Raw genomic sequence first — 19,181 nt, 5'->3', positions numbered from 1 at the left:
ATTTGGTGCACATCATTTACGACAACAAAAGGATCAACAGTCGATCGTAACATCGCTTGTAACTTATGAACAGCGTTATGAAAGGGTTGCAAGACTTTTGCTCTGGCGACAATTGCTCCCTGCGGCATATTCCACACGTTAATGGAATAACCAACTTCAACACTGGATTTAAAGATAAATTCCAGTTTTGGTAACGACCTCAAAATGACTTTTTACAGAATCTAATACAATGACCACTGAAGTGTCTGTTTGTATGAATAAAAAATATGTACCAAATGATTCTGGAAGAAATTGTTTGATTGCTGAGAAATAAGCAAAATAAGCGCGGATTCGGTCACTTCCGTCGGGTCTTTATTCCAGCAATATTGATACACTGCCCCACGTGTGCCTATCTGTGTTGGTGATCTTCAGTGTGAGCATTTTTCAGCGTAGATTTCAAGATTTCACAAAGTTCAATTTATGTTACTGGACCAGATCTAGATCCTCGATGATATACTGACAATTAAGTCTTGTATTACAGACTTTCTCATGAAATCAGTGTTCACTGCAACTACTGGAATTTCTCTTTAACATTATACCCTATCCTGAACCTAACCCTAAACCAAACTAAAAACCATAGTGCAACCCTACCTCTATATCTTGAACGAAATAAAGCCCGGAGCAAATGCTGTGTCACCTATGAAACACCCGACGGACCTTGAGACCTCTTTCAAAATTGCTGATTATTAATTTTTGTTTTTTTGCAGTGCTCCCCTATCAAACGATAGACTGAGGATACAAGTTAGTAGAATAAGTATGCATGACTACGAAAGACTCAACTATGACAAAGAGAAGTTAAAGAAAGCTTGTAAGTATATATTTCCTTTATTCTCTATTATGTGTATGTTACATTAAATCTGTTTTAACTCTTTGCCTGCCGCCTACAGGATCAACCCTGCACAACCTTAAGAGGGGGTTTGCATGGACTATGCTAATTCAGCTCATTATAGCTTTTAATTGGTTCATTGTAAAGAAAAGCTCAGTGTGTATACAGAACAATGCGATGCACACATCACTATTGTGTATGTGTGTATGAACAATAGACTAGTCCTAGCCATGGCATGTTTTTCTTCAAGAAATTTATCCAAACTGTGCTGCATTTGACCCAGGTGAGGTGAATGAGTACCCGACAGGATTAATTCCTTGCATGCACTGAGCGCCAGTGATGGTAACTTGAGCTAAAGCTAGGGTAATGATAGCAGCGCTTCATATCCTCAGACAAAAAGCGTTTTATAAATCCAGCTATTGTAATTATTATTATTTAAACAGAGGATATAATAAAGAGTTGAGGTGATACTATTATTTCTTGATGCATATTTTCCTTTGCAGCTGTGCCATTGGGTATCATCGTAGTCGATTCAGATAGCAACCTGCAACAGATCCGAGCTCACATTGACAGACTTCTTGAAGTGTACATACTTCAGGATTCCAGTGCCAACGGCTCAGCATCAAGCCTTTCACCTACATGGTGTTTCCTAGATTGTAAGTAAGGCTGGTCTTTCTTGTTGTCTCTTCTGTTTTAGCAACAGCTTTATATTGAGGTACCATGTGTCCTTCAGGCATTAAAGCAAATATGAACCAGCAACCTTAATAGCACCTCCTAAAGTCCTTAACTACTCAAATCTGGCCAGGTTCCTAACCCATAATGCAATATTCTAAGCAGTGTAGTCTTCTAATACAGACCCACTTGAATGATAACTTACAGATCCACTACTGAGTATACTCATATTTCATTAATTATGTTGCCAAGTAGCAAAACAAGTATTTTCCCTCTTAAAAGAATTTGAAAGTTCTCTTTAAAAATTAGACCGTAGGCTAATTTATTCTTTGTACTTTTAATATTGATGTGACAATGTTTATTTGTTAGACTAGTTATTCATAACATGCACCTTTCGTGTTGGGTAGTTTGCTCTTTCTTTATCCCATAGTGGTGAACAGCTTCAGTAAGGCCAAAATAAATATTCATTGATATTTGAATGTAGAAAGTAGAAGGTTCTATTTTCAATATTTGTTTAGTTTGACTGAGAGGGGATTGAACGCTTGACCTTACAATTCATGAAGCGGGCACTCTAGCATTGAGCCACCATGCATGGCTGCAATTATTTTATTCTGAATTATTCTGAACTGAAATGTTCTTTATTCTGAATTTGTTTTGAATGGTAGTCGATATATTATTTATCATTTATGAAGAATGGTTTATACGAGTGATATAAATGCAGAAAAAACAGTAAATCAAATAGATTTCTACTGGTTGTTTTCTTTTCACTCCAGCAACGACAGCTGATCGCTTCTTCAGGATAGACCGGCTGCAGGAGCACCTTCACTATATAACGGACATCTCGTCGGACGACCTCTACGTCCTAGACCCAGAGAGAACAAAACCTTCTAGTCTATCTCCGGAGAGCAAGTCCGGGTCCATGCCAGACCTGCTGGTCCAAGAAGGCCCAGGGAATAGGACGCCCTCGCCGACGATCGTCGGAGCAAACCTCAAAGTACCTCAGACAGGTCCGCTGCTTCAATCAAGAAGGTAAGAACTTGTCTGTGATTCAATTCTTAATCTTATGAAAGATAAAGGTTTAATTTTGGCTCCCTTGGTACAAAGAAAGTATTGTATAACAAATTTTAATGATTGATTCCATTCGTAATGTGATGTTAAATCTAATGAAAGATGATTGTGCGATCAATCACTAGCTTTTTCATTATGGAACCCTGTAGAGCATTTTACAAACATTGATTTTACGACACATTGTCAGGGGCCCATCTTACAAAGAGTTGTGATTGATCCGATCAATCGCAACTATGGAAAGCCAGCAAAGTCTAGATATGAATATATTTCCATGATTTCCATAGAGTTACGTTTGATTGATTGGATCAATCGTAACTCTTTGTAAGACGGAGCCAAGATCTTACAACCTCCTTGATATTGTTTGGCTTTGAAGCACAGTAGAGTGTTTTGAATAAAACACTTATAAAATATATTTTCTGACAAATTTTGTGTTATCAGACAGTTACCATGGTTCCAGTCAGACACTTGTGCTTCTCAACCTATCAGAATTAAGAAGGTCTCCAGGGGCCGGTTGCAGAAAGAGTTGCGTTTAAACACAAATAAAAAAATCAATCGCAATGCCCAAATGCGCACTGTTGATTGGTTGAAAATCAAGTTGCGCATGATTTTTAGAGTTGCGATTGATTGCAACTTTCTGCAACGGGCCCCAGATCTGACTTCTTGGCAGACGACGAAAGTTGATTAAATGTTCTCCGATATCAAGTCCTTTTGAATCTGTCCCCTGGTCTCTGACCGTTACCTTGGTAACTGTTAGAAAAGACAGATTTTCTTGGATGAAACGTCCTACAAGTCTTTATGTCGGTCAGTTAAAATGTTGATAGTTGAATACAGTACAATTTTATTGGCTGAAATATGATACCTTGCTAATTCTCAATCCCTTGCAATGCAATCCTCATTCGAAAAAAAATTAATATAAAAAAAATATATAATAATTGAATAAATGAAAATGAATGCATCACCCACATTAATCATATTTTCATGCTGAGGTCTATTTTATCTTTATGTATTTCAAATTCATTCTGATTTTGTATTAATCCTCATACATTAATTTTCTTCTATTACTAATGATTCATTGAATGAATAATTTGTCATATAACTGATTTTAACTCCTGTTTTGATATTATTTTTGCTCTTAACTTCATTTTGGTTTGCCGTTTTCCCCCTTTCATTTTATTTTCTCCTTTTTCATGAAACTCACAATTCATTCCATCACTAATCATACTTTGGGCTATTCTTTTCCTCTTACTGCTTCATGAAATTTTATTCTCTGAATTGACAATAAAATATTCCTATCTGAAATTCTCGTATTTCTGTCTTCCTGGACTTCCTATCAATTGTGTTGTTGGACCTTCCATTCCGTTATTTTCTTCCTGATTTGTTTCTCCTTTTACCCTGCCTATCTGTATACATTGTATTTTCTTTCACTGCCTCTCTCACCCTCTCTCCTCTTGTGTTTGGCCTCCTACCCCTTTTCTTCCCTCTCCTAAACATTGATTAACCTTCTCCACCCATTACCCTTTGTTCTCACGTTCAATCCATCATTCTATCCTTGTTTTTATTCATTAAATAATGTTCTCCACTTCTTGTTTCTTGTTTTCTTACATTATTTCCAACCTTTCATTAATCATTTCAATCCCTTACTCATTCATTCCATCCTTCATCACATCATCCATCACTCAATCTATCTATGATTTAATTCAATAAATCACCCTCTCCACCCCTTCTTCCTCCTTCATTCCATCCATTCATCATTCTATCTGTTTTTCCTTTCATTAATTGATTTTCCGTCCTTCCTATGCTTCTTTGCTTACCATCATTCCATCCTTTCATGTTTTATTTTGTAAATCATATTCTCCACCTCTTATTCCTCCTCCATACCATCCTTCATTCCATTCATCCATCATTATGTTCATGGTTTCATTCATGAAATCATCTTTTCCACCCTCACTTCTCCTTTTCTTACATTCATTCCATTCATCCATTAAATCATCTCACCCACGCTTCTTCCTCCTCCTTTTCTGACCTTCATTCCATCCATTCACGAATTCATATCCTCCGCCCCTTCTCCATTTCATACGTTCGTTCCTTCCATTCATGAAATCATCTTTTCCACCCTCACTTCTCCTTTTCTTACATTCATTCCTTTCATCCATTAAATCATCTCACCCTCTCTTCTTCCTCCTCCTTTTCTGACCTTCATTTCATCCATTCACTAATTAATATCCTCCGCCCCTTCTCCATTTCATACGTTCGTTCCTTCCATTCATTAAATCATCTTGTCAACGCCTGACTTCTTCTTTTCTCACATTCATTTCATCCATTCATTTAATATCTTCTCCACCTTTCTCCTGTTTTTAAAACCCTTATTTCATCCATTCATTCATTCATCTTCTCCACCCCTTCCTCCTTCTTTTCTTACTTTCATTGCATCCATGAAGTGACAGTGTGGAGGAGATAACACAGGGCATAGATGTAAGCCTCCTTGCTAGTGCTAGTAACAATGAGTTTACTGGTTATGATAGTGAGGACGGTGCGCACTCTATCCCGACTCAAAGGTACTAAATTGGTGTATTACTAATCTTCTTGTCTACATGTAGGTGCTTTCATACCAACCCCCAAATCAACCCATAAAATACCAAGGTTTTTTTTTATCGGGAATTATTCCCAGATAATAAGAAAAAACTGATATTTATCCACTGTGAAAGCAAATTACTGATAATATCTGTTCATGAAAGTATCAACAAGTTAAAAGGTACTTTTATAGACGAAAAGAACTTTTGCAGGGATTTATGCATCGTGAAAGCGAATTGCTTCAACTTTATGTAGGCAAGAATATGCATCTTTTGTATAAGAATTAAAGAATCCTGTAGCTGGCTTACGATCTTCAGAAGTTGGTATTGTTCTTGAGGGTGCAAATGCACAAAGTAAATTATTGGGTATTTTGAAGCAGTTATTTTGAGTTTGCTGGTATTTTTATGATTGGATATGGATGAAAACACCCAATGAGACATGTTCAGCTTCACAGCTTCAAAACATTTTCGCTCTTATGATTGATTGCATGATAAAAAAATAGAAGTGGACCCAGATTACACCCTTTGGGTACCCCAACCATAATGTAATGGAACTTGAAAATTGAATTTGAGAAGCCATTTACCTTGTTGAAATATCTGCTTTAGAGATTTCAAAACATATTTTATTTGAGATTGAGCATCATTTATTGCAAACTGTATTTGGTATAAAAAACATTTACAAATATGAAGTAAACATCAGCACATTACCAATAAATATAAAAATGTCATGGTTTTGTTGCCTGACAGCTGAACAGTTATTGTGATCACTATTCATTTTTTCTACTCGAAATTCTATTTGTTTGAAAATAACTACTAATTGCTCTGGCATGCATCTGTGAAACTTCGATTTGTTCTTGTATGGTATTGCTCTGCTATTTGTAAACAGTGGTTTGTTGAATATTTGTGGATATCCTCCTGTGCCTGAAGTACTTTGAACATTGTAACATAAAGTGCACAAAGTACTAACTTCTTACAAAAGCAGATTTTTTTTCATTTTGTCAACGCATTTACATTCTGGAGACTGGTTGCACCATGTTTCCATTTAACAATATCCTTGTTCTACTGCAGGGGAGCATTTTATCAAACTATTAATCAGTGATTTTCACTGGCTATTGTCATAAGCTACTGCAGGGGCTTGTATCTGATTGGCTAAGAGCAAATTATTCAGTACAAATCACTTTCTTAGCTCTTCATGAAATGTTCCCATGTTGCAATTTATTAGACGTGTACAGAATAGCTAGAACACCTTCAAATACATTGTTTGAAGTATTATATTTTGATGGAGCACACTGTCATGTCATTGCTATCATTTATTTCCATGGTAAACTGATAAAATAAATAAGCAAGTAGAGGAGGTGCATTTCCACTCTCAGCCACGTAGGAAATTTCATTTCAAAAAGCTATTTCATGAAATAGGCTACATTTTTCAAGAGATAATTAGAAAGTGATAGATTAATATAGTCATGATTCATAGTATTTGGTTCCTGGGTACATGTATATTGACAGTTCAATATATTGTTCTTTTTTTTAACTTTTATATTTGTTTTTGTATGTATTTTGCATGCTTCTTGACTTTCCATTTCCATGAGCAATGGCACTAAATGCATTTATGATGTTATATTCATCTATCACATTGTCTTTGTGTATTAATAACAAAAAAAACTTTGATAAAATATTGATATAGATAGTTCTTTTGAGAGTAAATTGTGATGCATTAGCCATATTTGTTTGAAAACTAGCCTAGAATTTAAATTAAGCATTTCATTATACTCTATTCTATATTATAGGTATTTAAGAAAAAGGAAGTTTTCCATAGCATCTCGGGTTGAAAGGGCCAGTAATTATCTAAAGGAAATTGAAAAAAATATTGAATTTGAACAAGGTTTATGTTTTTATACATATTGCAAAAGGCAAGGAAACTAGTACTCAAGTTATTTAGAAGTGTATGGAGACATAAACATGATATGTGCTTTTTGAAGGCCAGATTATTACTAGTACAGATGTTTCGGCTATGGAAAGCAGTCATATTGCTGCAGTAAAAGTTTGGACAGTACAAATTTGACTAAGCTCATAGGCCCATGAATAACATTGAGTCCTTGGATTTTGTACAAGTCCAAGACTCTTAGTGCCTTCTTTATTATCAATCTCTTCAGTGATGCACATATTTCTAATGAAAAAGATTCTACATCATGGTGGTGTCTCATTGAGCTGCCCATAAGTTGTGGATGTCTTTACGCACAAAGTATTCTTGTGCTATAAATAGAATCATCATAATAATTATCAAATTTCTAAAATATTTTCTCTGCTACTTCAGTTGCGAAGCCATCATGACCCACACGTCAAATTCACCCAAACCACCAAAGAGGGATGTTATTGTGGGAGTTTCAGATACTGCACATTTAGATCCCCTTAATAAAAGTAAGTTTTGTCAGAGTTAATTGGTTTTAGTGATGATATTGATTGTAAATTGAATTATTTGAAAGTCTCGTCATTTGATATTCGTCTGAAATATTTGATTTTTTGCAATTACAAATATTTTTAAGAGATATTGTTTTGTTACAAACATCATTTTACAGTTGAGTTTAAAGATGCCACACAGATCTTTGATAAGGTGCCTAAACAAATATTAATTAAACCTAAAATTTTTTTACCAACATGCTTTTCAATATGGAAATTCGGTGTTGTGGTTCTGACTCTCGCCTTGTAATCAGAGGGTCTTGTGTTCAAACTACTTTAAGCGAGAGTCATTTCGCAAGGCATCAGTCCACACTCTGCCAAGTGGATATGCAGTAGGATTTAAATGTCATTGTACCTTGTCCAACATTGTGTATTCCTCAATGGCGAGTGGCTGGAATACTTCCCAGGGAGTGGAGTATGTGCATTATGTTGTGTGCTGGAATGACTGTTAAAAATAACCAAAATTTTGTAATTGTGATTTTACAATTAAAGTATAAGGGAAAAGTTTTTTATGAAATATCACTGACAAAATTATCTTTATCTTAGTGTTGATTGATGTTTCTAAAAGAGGAGACCCTATGAAGTATGCCGAGCTCCATCGGAAAGGTGCCAATTTAGAGACCACCGATCAGCACGGGATGACAAGCTTACACCACGCAGCACGCTTCGGTCACAAAGAGATTGTGCAATACCTAATAGAACATGGTGAGTAATTTCTATTTGATTCAATTGTTCAATGTACAATTGCATTGTCATTTGATTCAACAAGAGCTTACTTCGATAAAGGGTTTCCTGCTCTTGTGTTTATATTTGTAGCTAAATTTCTTGCATTTTAGAGTTTCATGTAAGTTTTACCCTTTTGTGAGAATGCTTTTATTTATAGCATATTGTATGACAACATTTTGCTTCATGGCTTGTATGTTGTAACGTTATACAAGTGGAATAAACTTGAAACTGCACTTGAACCTGAATTAACTTACTACTTTGAAAACTAGGTTGGACTGGAAATACCTGATATATTTTTCCCTTTGGACGTTGCCTCTCTGAAAAATATCCTTGCCAGACCAAATTTTGATGTATAATTCTTACTTTACCTTCTCAAAGCAGTTATATTTGTGTGATATATGTAGCCACATTTGAATAATATCTTTCATTCAATTTGATGATGTTTGCAACCAAATGTCTGTGGCAATTGCAGAGCAACTGCAACATAATTGGTTTGACATGTTTCTTGAGAGCAACTGTCTCTGTCAAGCTAATATTCTCTTTGAATCATTTCCTGTTTCGTCTCCAGGGCCCAAGAATTTACTGGACTCACGGGATGTGGAAAAGCAACAGACGGCACTCCACAAAGCCGCTTGGTACATGCGGCGAACGATATGCGCCATGCTGGTGGAAGCAGGGGCTGCTCTCACGATCACAGACTATCAAGGCAATACGCCTCGTATCCAAGCGCTAAAGGCGGAAGATACGGAACTAGCAAGCTATCTTGAAAGTAAGGAAGATTCGGCATGGACAGATGTTTAGCTGTCCCAAACTCAGAATCACCATCATCATTAGGATTGACTAGAAATTAATTCACTGTTGTATAGGCCAAATGTACTTTAAATATGACATTCTCGTACTATCGCTTTTAAATGAAAAAATGAATTTTCGCAGGCACCTCCTCTCATGCTCTCTCTATCTTTCTGCTATTTGTCATTTTATTATTTTGATCTTGTAGCTCTTTTTCTCCTAGTTTCTCGTTTTTTATCAGAGTTTTTATCGTGACTGGTGGAAGTTGGCAGAAGCTAAAGCAGGGAATATTGAAAAGGTTGGATTCTATATATCTATCTTGGTGATATTTGATTCCTTGGTGATATGGTTGTTTCCACTTGTCATTTCCCCTCTTTGAAGCATGGTCCATTTTGGAAGCTCAAGGGTCATATTGATATTATCCATTCTCCTCCCATCTTACTTTCACTCCTTGCCCATTGTCTTGATCCTCTTTCCCATTTGTTGAAGTTCACCCTCCTACACTATCAGGTCTTTCATCTGTAGCTAAGAACAGGCCCATGCCCTGTTTCCTATGTTCATGTTAAACCACCCGATCTCCCACACCTGCCCACTTCAACCTCCATACTGTTCTTAGATGTTCATCCTCCTACATTAGAAAGATCTGTCTAACATCACCGTATCCCCACACAACATATCTTAATTTCTGATTGTTCATGCAAGCCCTACACACCCACCCTATTCTATACCCCACACACACCCTTTTGTTTGAATGACTCGTAGCCCCATCCCTTCCCTTCTTTTTGGTCTAGAAACTCTCACCCACACCTTTACCTAAATTCTGATTCAATAAAGAAACCCTCACCTACACCCTAAATGGACATCTTACTCTGTCCAGAAACCCTTAACCACACCATGAATGGACATCTTATTCTGTCCAGAAACCCTCTCCCACACTCTCAATGGACATCTTATTCTGTCCAGAAACCCTCTCCCACACCCTCAATGGACATCTTATTCTGTCCAGAAACCCTCTCCCACACCCTCAATGGACATCTTATTCTGTCCAGAAACCCTTAACCACACCATGAATGGACATCTTATTCTGTCCAGAAACCCTCTCCCACACTCTCAATGGACATCTTATTCTGTCCAGAAACCCTCTCCCACACCCTCAATGGACAACTTATTCTGTCCAGAAACCCTCTCCCACACTCTCAATGGACATCTTATTCTGTCCAGAAACCCTCTCCCACACCCTCAATGGACATCTTATTCTGTCCAGAAACCCTCTCCAACACCCTCAATGGACATCTTATTCTGTCCAGAAACCCTCTCCCACACCCTCAATGGACATCTTATTCTGTCCAGAAACCCTCTCCCACACCCTCAATGGACATCTTATTCTGTCCAGAAACCCTCTCCCACACCCTCAATGGACATCTTATTCTGTCCAGAAACCCTCTCCCACACCCTCAATGGACATCTTATTCTGCCCAGAAATCCTCTCCCACACCTTCAATGGAAATATGTCCTGTTAAGATACCTGCACACACAATCCCACATCATATACAGTCTTATAACTCTGTTTTTGCCTTCAGTTCTACACCTTGTTTCATTTTAAAAAGCCCTCTGCTACAGCCTGAATTACTCATCCATATCACCCTCTTACACCTCCCGCACCCACAATACCTCTCCCAACTGGTATACATTTAAATAACCTCCAAACCTCTATTTCTATATCTTACAGCTTTATGATATATTCTAATTTAACCCCACTATCTCTTATATTGATAATCAATTTAAAGTTGGGGGCATACCAGCCATTAGTTATTAAAACCTGGTTGATTATTCTATTTCCATTGAACTCAGTTCAAACTAACATCATTCAAAAACATGTTTTTTTATGCTGCAAAACTGCCTGAAAGCCTTTACATTTTCAAAAAAATAAATTCCTTTCTAATAGTACCAACTTGCATTGACTTGGTTCAATACATGTAGCTGTCTTGTTCTTGTCAAGGACATTCCAGCTGCAGGAGAATGGTACTGCAAATACAGTTATTTCATTCGGTACTTCCAGTTAAAACCAATTTTCTTTTTATGTTTTTGAATAATTATTCATACCTTCTTTCTGTTGCCTGAGAAAATACGAACATTTGAGACAAGTTATTTGGAGAATCTAAATTGACCATAACATTTATTATATATTAAATGAGAAAGAAATTGACTTGCTTTGTGTTAGTATTTAGACACTTGTTCATTATACAGATGTGGGATTTCTTAAAAAGTGATATAGTAGAACTGTATGTTAAGACAGTAAGTAAAAGAAAGCAAGTGAAGCTTCTTTAAATGACTTTCTTGATATTCTTGTTTTATATTATTTTTTTTGCTTACTTTTATATTATTTTGATAACGGGTTGGACTTCATATTTTAGAACAAAGCTTTGTTAGACAATCCACTGGTCAAAGTTCAATGTTTTGTATTTTTGTATGAATTTGCAGTAGTCCTGTACAGTATGCTCAATGCAGCTTTTTTTTCTTTTGATCTTGTCATTGCACTACTTTTTCTTCTATTTTTCATTTGATTTGTTGTCTCTCCAAGGGGCCGTTTACACAAAACTTAAGGATTGATCTGAGAGCTGATTTGTATGATTGATTGTACATAATGATAATTTTGATTGATTGCCAACTCAGTCTTATGATTAAGCACAAAGCTTTGTGTGACAGGCCCCAGAACTCATTTTCCCCTCTAATCCATGAATATAATCTATCAGTTTATATACCTATGTATATGTTCAGTTCTATACGTACCCAATGTGATGTATATTTCAGTCATTTATAACCCTATTGAGCCCACCACACACTCATATCATTGTTAAAAAACAATAATTCTTCGCTCAAGTAATTGGTTGTTCGTCAATGCCTCTTGTGCAAGTGATCTGCAACATACGTTTTGTGTTCTGTTAAATGTGATAAAGGCACCATCTGCTTGCACCAAACTGATTTATGTTAAAGTCGACTAACAAGGTTGATTTCTCTAAATAATGATGATATTGAGACGGTTTGTGCCATCGTTCCATTTGGCAGAGATATACTGCCGCAGTTGACTCTTGCATAAGGCTCCGATCCTGCCAGTATCATGACCAGGAAACCACCAGACGGCTCCTATACTTTTGCTTTCAGCTCAAACGGCTCACCAACCACATGCATCTGCCTTGTGAAGTTGAGCTTTCTCGGCCATATGCGAACGGTTTTTGTTGTGAAGATCCCTCGACCATATGCATTGAACCTCAGACTGTTCTACACATGTAGTCCCCACCGTGTCTGCTCTAGACCTCTGACCGTCTGCTTCAGAGCAGCAACCGTCTGCTCCAGACTCGTAGCAGCACATTTCAAGTGAACGTGGTCTGGAGGTGAATCTCCTGTGGTGTCGAACTATCAGGATTTGGATAATTTCTACAGATGCTGATTTAGTTTTGGAGCAGTGGATGACAATCCAACTTGAGCTTCCAAAACAGCATATCAAATGGCTGGAGTTGGTAGGCGATTTCACCTCCATTTCAGGCCAAATTGCCACTTGTACCCTCAAACCTTGCTCCTTGGGGCGACCAATTTCTTTAACCATTCGCAAAGTGTCTAACAATTTTGAAAAAGAATTTTCATTCAACAGTCGTGTTAAAGCCCAAAGATCTATTAAGTATTATCACAATTTCCTAGTATTAGATTTTAAAGTAGTGTTTGGTGGGCTTTCAAAGAAAATCATTGTTTTTCTTTGTCATGTTTGCATGATCATTTATGTGTTTGTCAATGACTGATATGTGACTGCTCTATACTGTTTCAGTAGCCATATTTACATGTTCATCCACACCCAATCATCTAGAATACCTTCCATCATTCATCCACATCACTTTCATTTCGTATCTCCTGTACCAAAAAGTCTGTACTGCATCATCCAACGGGAATTGTGCTTTCATTACCGATTTATTGTACGTTTTGTAATGAAAGGATTACAAAGGAATGGAGGCAGGATTCTGGTTGAAAAATGTTGCTCTGACTTTTGAAAAGGAGCCTCAGCTCAGTTTGTAGTTGTTTGTTGTTTTTTCATCATGCTTTTATCTTGCCATATTGTCCTGTGTTACCAAGGATTCCTCTGAAAGATACCTGAACAGTAAAAAAATTCATGATATCTTATTTGTTATTATCATATTTCAAATCTTCAAAACAATATTGCAGAGAAACTTCAAGGTTTTGGCATTTTTGATGTTTTTTTTTATAACTCATGACTTAAATACAAGCTATGATTTTAATACTGTAGAAAAGTAGGTTTGCCAATTCAAAATGTTACGGTGTCTGTCATGACTATACTTCGCGGTAGTGCCTTATTCGTTTCTATGCGTTACAAATGTTATAATATTAATGATGATAATTATAATGACGATAATAAAATTTATAATAGTAATAATAATAATAATAACAGTAATGAATATAAGAATAAAAAAGGAGAATGAGGAGGAGGAAAAGGATAAGAAGTAAAATAAAAAGGACGAGAAGTAGAAGATGAAGAAGAAGAAGACATAGAAGTAGTGGAAGAAGTAAAAAATACAGAAAGAAAAGATTTTATTCCTCTTTCATATATTTTTTAATAAAAAAGAGCGATGTTAGTCATTCTCTCAACACGATGTGTTAATCTACTGTACAACCATGCATCAGAAATGACTTCCTCAAGATTTAATCAAGTTCTCAACACTTCCCAAAGCAATCTTACTTATCAATGTCTCTAGAAGTACATATGACTTACTGCTATTCTACTTTCCTTCCCCTTTGATACCCATTCTCTCTCCTTCCATGTCTACCCCTCCCATCCCATCTTCTCGCATACTCCCCCTATTTTTTTCTCCTTTTGCCCATCTTTTCTTCCTTCCAACCCTCTCTCTCCATCCTCCATTTCCTATATCTTACATTCGCTACCTATCTTACATTCGCTACCTCACTCCCTCTCTTCTCTCTCCGTCTTTCATTTCCTCTTTCCCTCTCCTTATCTTCCCCATCTCTCTCTCTTCCCTTCTTTCTCTCGTCTGTCCCTCTTTCTTCTCTCTCTATCCTCTCTTCCCCTCTCCCTCTCTCTCTTCCCCTTTCCCTCTCTCTCTTCCCCTCTTCCCCTCTCCCTCAACCTTCTCTCTCCCCCTCTGTCTTTTCTCTTCTTACAGGTCATGAGCAACATCAGCGATTAAAAGAAAACCATGAGACTGCTGTGTGACTTACATTTGAAAGCACTGGATTGAGATAAGAGTTGCAGCTAAAGAGGAGTCTTGTGTTTAACACTCAAGTATTTATTTTGACACCAGGCCTCCAGGACTACAGCATCAAACACCTTCTCAGGCATGATTAACACCTGCCTCTGATGATTAACAAAATGTGAGTTGAAATGTGACACCTTAAAGCTTGGTGCTATCAGGCTTGGTGTTTCAATGTGAACTCTGTATCTTGGTGTTCTTTATTACAAGACAAGGTGTTTCACAGTGGATGATGTTGCATCAGTGTTGCTATACACCAAGTTTCAAGTTCTGACTGACACCAAGATAGTCAGGTGAAGGAACAGAGACATTTTGCTATTGATGTAATTCAGGTGTACAAGACACATGCTCAACACATTTAATGAACCTGTGTTGATTTGTAAAATGGGGTAAAATTAGGATGAGTGCTGGTTTATTTCCACAAAGTTTCTTGAAAAAAAAATATTGAAAAGGTGTTCATATAGCTGATGGTGATGGATCATAAATTTACCAGTGTAAGTAGCTTCTTTTCAATATCGCAGGTGCGAACATTTTTTTTTTGTTTCTTTTTGGCTGGAGAGTTATTATGCATCACATAGCACAAGCATGTTGAAATTAGGCATTGATTTCAAAACAGCTAAAATTTATTTTATATGTCATGAAGACACAATATATTGTAGACAGAAAAGCTACTGCATTGTGATTTGTTATAAGTTGAGAATAAGCAATTATATTTCCTACTTTCTAATATATGCAGTTTGCAGTTGATATACTCGGTCCCAATGAATAATAAATAAAGTGATGATTTGAATGCAAGCTCCTTATACAGCATGTCCCACAAAAAAGTTAATTGCTCTCTAGATGGGTATAATATCAAAATTACAGCATCATATTTATATCTTTACAACTGTTCACTACAATTCATTTCCTACAAATGGATGAAATTTTATGATTTGAATGAAAGCTCCTTATACAGCGTGTCCCACAAAAAAGTTAATTGCACTCTAGATGGGTATAATATCAAAATTACAGCCTCATATTTATATCTTTACACCTGTTAACTACAATTCATTTCCTACAAATGGATGAAATTTTATGATTTGAATGTAAGCTCCTTATACAGCATGTCCCACAAAAAAGTTAATTGCACTCTAGATGGGTATAATATCAAAATTACAGCCTCATATTCATATCTTTACACCTGTTAACTACAATTCATTTCCTACAAATGGATGAAATTTTATGATTTGAATGAAAGCTCCTTATACAGCGTGTCCCACAAAAAAGTTAATTGCACTCTAGATAGGTATAATTTTAAAATTACAGCATCATATTTATATCTTTACACCTGTTCACTACAATTCATTTCCTACAAATGGATGAAATTTTATGATTTGAATGAAAGCTCCTTATACAGCGTGTCCCACAAAAAAGTTAATTGCTCTCTAGATGGGTATAATATCAAAATTACACCCTCATATTTATATCTTTACACCTGTTAACTACAATTCATTTCCTACAAATTGATGGAATTTTATGTCATATGGTCCAATAATTTCGAAGATATGAGCATATGTTCATTACACATCAGAACGGACACCTCTCCATCCAAGTTTTGTCATAAGTAATATCTGTAGTCGGGTTCAGCTAACTAGATTTGTTCTTTATTCAAGTAGTGCAAATTATATCTATTCACGTTTAGCCACAGGACTTAAAGGTATTATTTCGATTTGTAAGCAGCCGATTTAAAAAATTCTCAAACCAAGATGAAACATGTGTACAAGTACATGTATTAGAACTAAAAAACCCTTGAAAACAACCATTATAGAGAATGAAAAGCTAAAACTACAAGGCAAAACCCAATTTTGTAATAAGGCATCTTAAAGACGCTTAAATAGAACACACTTTAATCTGCAAGGATTTACTGTTGTTCATGACTTGGGGATGTCGTATTCATGCATCCCTTCGGATGAATAAAGATAAGATCAGAAATAAGAAAAAAAAAATTTAATTCATCTACTTGAAGTTATCGTTAAGTAGGCCTATAATCAATCAATAAGTCAGTTTTCAGGTTTGATTACAGATATCATGCTTGATTAAATGTATCCTGCTGATTGTCTGAAATGATTTTTTTTATGTAGGTATCAGCATGCAAGTTGTAGGGCCAAAAACTAAAAAATGGAATAAGAAAAAAGAGTGAATGAAGTCGTGATTGGACTATGTACGTTATTCAACATAACGAAACTTGGATTGGTCACCGCAGAGATTTTCTGATGGGTACTAAAAGAAGGTTCATATCTCTGTCTTGAATGAACCATGTTGCATGAAATTTAAGCCACTTGTATACAACAAATGCTAGTTTGCGATTATGAAATAACATGCAATATGATTTGGTAATTCTCTCATTACACTCATTTAAAGTGTCATTTCCATTTTTGGGGGACATGCATATTGAAATCACGTGGTAAGAAATTATTCAATAATCTGAATTACATTCAATCAATAACCTGGTTTCAAGGGAAATGCAATGGATGTTAATTTAAAAACCAATCTTTTGAGAATGTTCTCATGTACAACAATATTCTGATTTGCTATAGTGGTATATTCAAGAATGTATGCATAGTGCAATGAGCTCAATTAGCCAATGCCATTTGAGATTAATTTCAAGTTTTTGTGTTATGTGATCTAGTTGAAATTTTACATTAATAAAAGTTGGTGCATTCACGCTTGGATTTTTTTTTGAGAGAGAGAGAAATTAAGCTGGTGATAAGAGGTTCTATGTGATGCATTGTATTTTCTCTTAATTCGCTGTTGGGATTCGCCATGGAAACTTGTGGTTTAAAACAGTAGGGGAAGGCGGGGTAAGTTGAGCATAGGGGCAAGTTGAGCCACCAGCCCCAGGCCAATAATGAATGAGTCAGACATTGTGGTGGTGTCATGTATTGATGACCCATAGCATAACCCCTAACCCCACCACATTGTTTCCAACTTTGAAACAAAAAGTAGTTTTTTAGAGGGAAAAATATGAATTTCAGCCAAAAAAGTAAAAAAGAGTGTGAAATAGATAAGTGCTTTATAAACACACACGTCTTTGAATATAATAAAGACATGATAACAATATTATTAGTCCAGGTATGGATCTTCATTCTTGTCATAGTCTTTTATATGATGGATGCATAATAAATTTGTGGATACAAAATTATCGCACTAAGTTCGGACTGGGGTAAGTTGAGCCAAACAGCATGGGGCAAGTTGAGCCATGGTAATTCCTATGGTAATGTATCTTAAAAAAAAAACAAACATAAAAATAGATTGAAATGCAGGCTGAAAGGAGCAAATATACATGACTGCTCTTTTCCTTTTACAGGATGTTAGTATTTATAGAGAATTAGCAAGTGAAAAGACTTTAAACAAAAAATTGACATGCTGGTTCTCCCCCATACATTTTGTACATAGTTTTTGTGGCTCAACTTACCCCAGAAGGTGGCTCAAACTTACCCCATATATGGGGCAAGTTGAGCCATTTGACATCGGTTTTTTCAAAGGTCACGATGATTTTCAGTGTTGGGGTAGAAAGTTATATATAAGTGGAAAATATTTCAGAAGAATGAAATTTCAAGGCAAGGTACTTATTTCGACAAGATTATTAATCATATCAATTCTAACATGCAAAAAGCAAAAACTGTCACAACTTACCCCGCCTTCCCCTATACATCTCATGTGTTATTCAATTTGTTTATGCATATATCATTATAAATCATTACGATGATCTAAAGAGATAGCTCTACTTTATCTTGAATAAGAGTTTTGTAAATTCCTGACTTATTTTCATCACGATGTTATCATTTTTGTATTCCTAATGTATTGGTCATTCTATCTGATGTATTATTCATGAGGAGGGGTTGGCCCCTCCCTCGGAGTCATCTCCTGACCAATCAGGATTCACAGTGCAAATAATATGTGTCAATAAATATTCATGAGATATTACATAGATGAATTATTTATAATCTGTATTATATGACAAAAGATTTGAAATTGGTTGTACATTGTAATTATAATGAAGATAAAGATATTTATTTATTCAAAAGTTTTATGAAGAAGAATGCAATACTTCTTCGAGAATGTTGATGTGAAATGAAAAAAAAATCATATCAAAGGAAGTGTGTTATTATAAGATAATCTGTGGGTGAATGTCAGATTATGTAAGCTATTTTACCTTGATATTACTTGTTAATGTAAAACAGCCACAATGCCTGGTGTACAGTGAACCAAAATCCTTCAAGTCTTTATATAACTCCTGTCTGTATCTCCCGCACCTCTTCTCGTTCCTTACTCTATTTTGTGTCACGTTATCCTTGAGTTCTGCTTTTAAAGCAAAGTTTCAAAGGTTGAATCTCATATTTGCAACATTTTGACATTGCAAACATTGATTTTCTTTGGAGACTATCTACATCACTATCTTCCCACTGAAGAAAGAGTAATGATTAAGAATTAAAAAAAAATATTGCTAAATTAATAAATCTGTGCCCTCATGTACAAACTCTGTACCTTAAATATCTTATTTTGCAATTTTGTATCTCGCCGCAACCAAGAATGAACATCAAATGGTAATCTTTAATCTTCCTGAAAACGGAAGGAAATTTGTTTTCATAGCACTTAATCCTTTTTTTTCATGCATTCACAGGTTGAAGTGAGTTTTGAGTAAATCCATGTAAATATTCATGTTTTTAATCAAGTTTTTAATTAGTCAATACAAGTGCCAGTTTTGTGTGCGACAGCCTG

The 19,181-nt window shown here is 35.8% G+C and overlaps 1 protein-coding gene across 6 annotated transcripts in view; it reads left to right on the top strand.

The window, feature by feature from the left end:
* Positions 1–15,697, top strand: part of LOC121405819 (diacylglycerol kinase zeta-like) — a 44,321-nt gene extending 28,624 nt beyond the window's left edge. For 4 of the 6 annotated variants that reach the window (XM_041596783.1, XM_041596784.1, XM_041596781.1 and 1 more), the window contains exons 15-22: positions 747–847; positions 1,369–1,521; positions 2,311–2,566; positions 5,044–5,160; positions 7,490–7,593; positions 8,179–8,337; positions 8,927–9,127; positions 14,334–15,697. In XM_041596783.1, coding sequence (XP_041452717.1) covers positions 747–847; positions 1,369–1,521; positions 2,311–2,566; positions 5,044–5,160; positions 7,490–7,593; positions 8,179–8,337; positions 8,927–9,127; positions 14,334–14,383 — 1,141 coding nt within the window. In that variant the 3' untranslated portion in view covers positions 14,384–15,697. Of the gene's footprint in view, positions 1–746; positions 848–1,368; positions 1,522–2,310; positions 2,567–5,043; positions 5,161–7,489; positions 7,594–8,178; positions 8,338–8,926; positions 9,446–14,333 lie in introns of all 6 variants that reach the window. The other 2 variants (XR_005968706.1, XM_041596782.1) reach the window with 2 other exon arrangements.
* The last annotated feature ends 3,484 nt before the right edge of the window (positions 15,698–19,181 follow it).

This window comes from Lytechinus variegatus, chromosome 19, assembly GCF_018143015.1.
Source record: "Lytechinus variegatus isolate NC3 chromosome 19, Lvar_3.0, whole genome shotgun sequence".
NCBI classification, from domain to species: Eukaryota; Metazoa; Echinodermata; class Echinoidea; order Temnopleuroida; family Toxopneustidae; genus Lytechinus; species Lytechinus variegatus.
The sequence above is the reverse complement of the archived record's forward strand: the minus strand, read 5'-3'. Positions and strand labels throughout refer to the sequence as shown.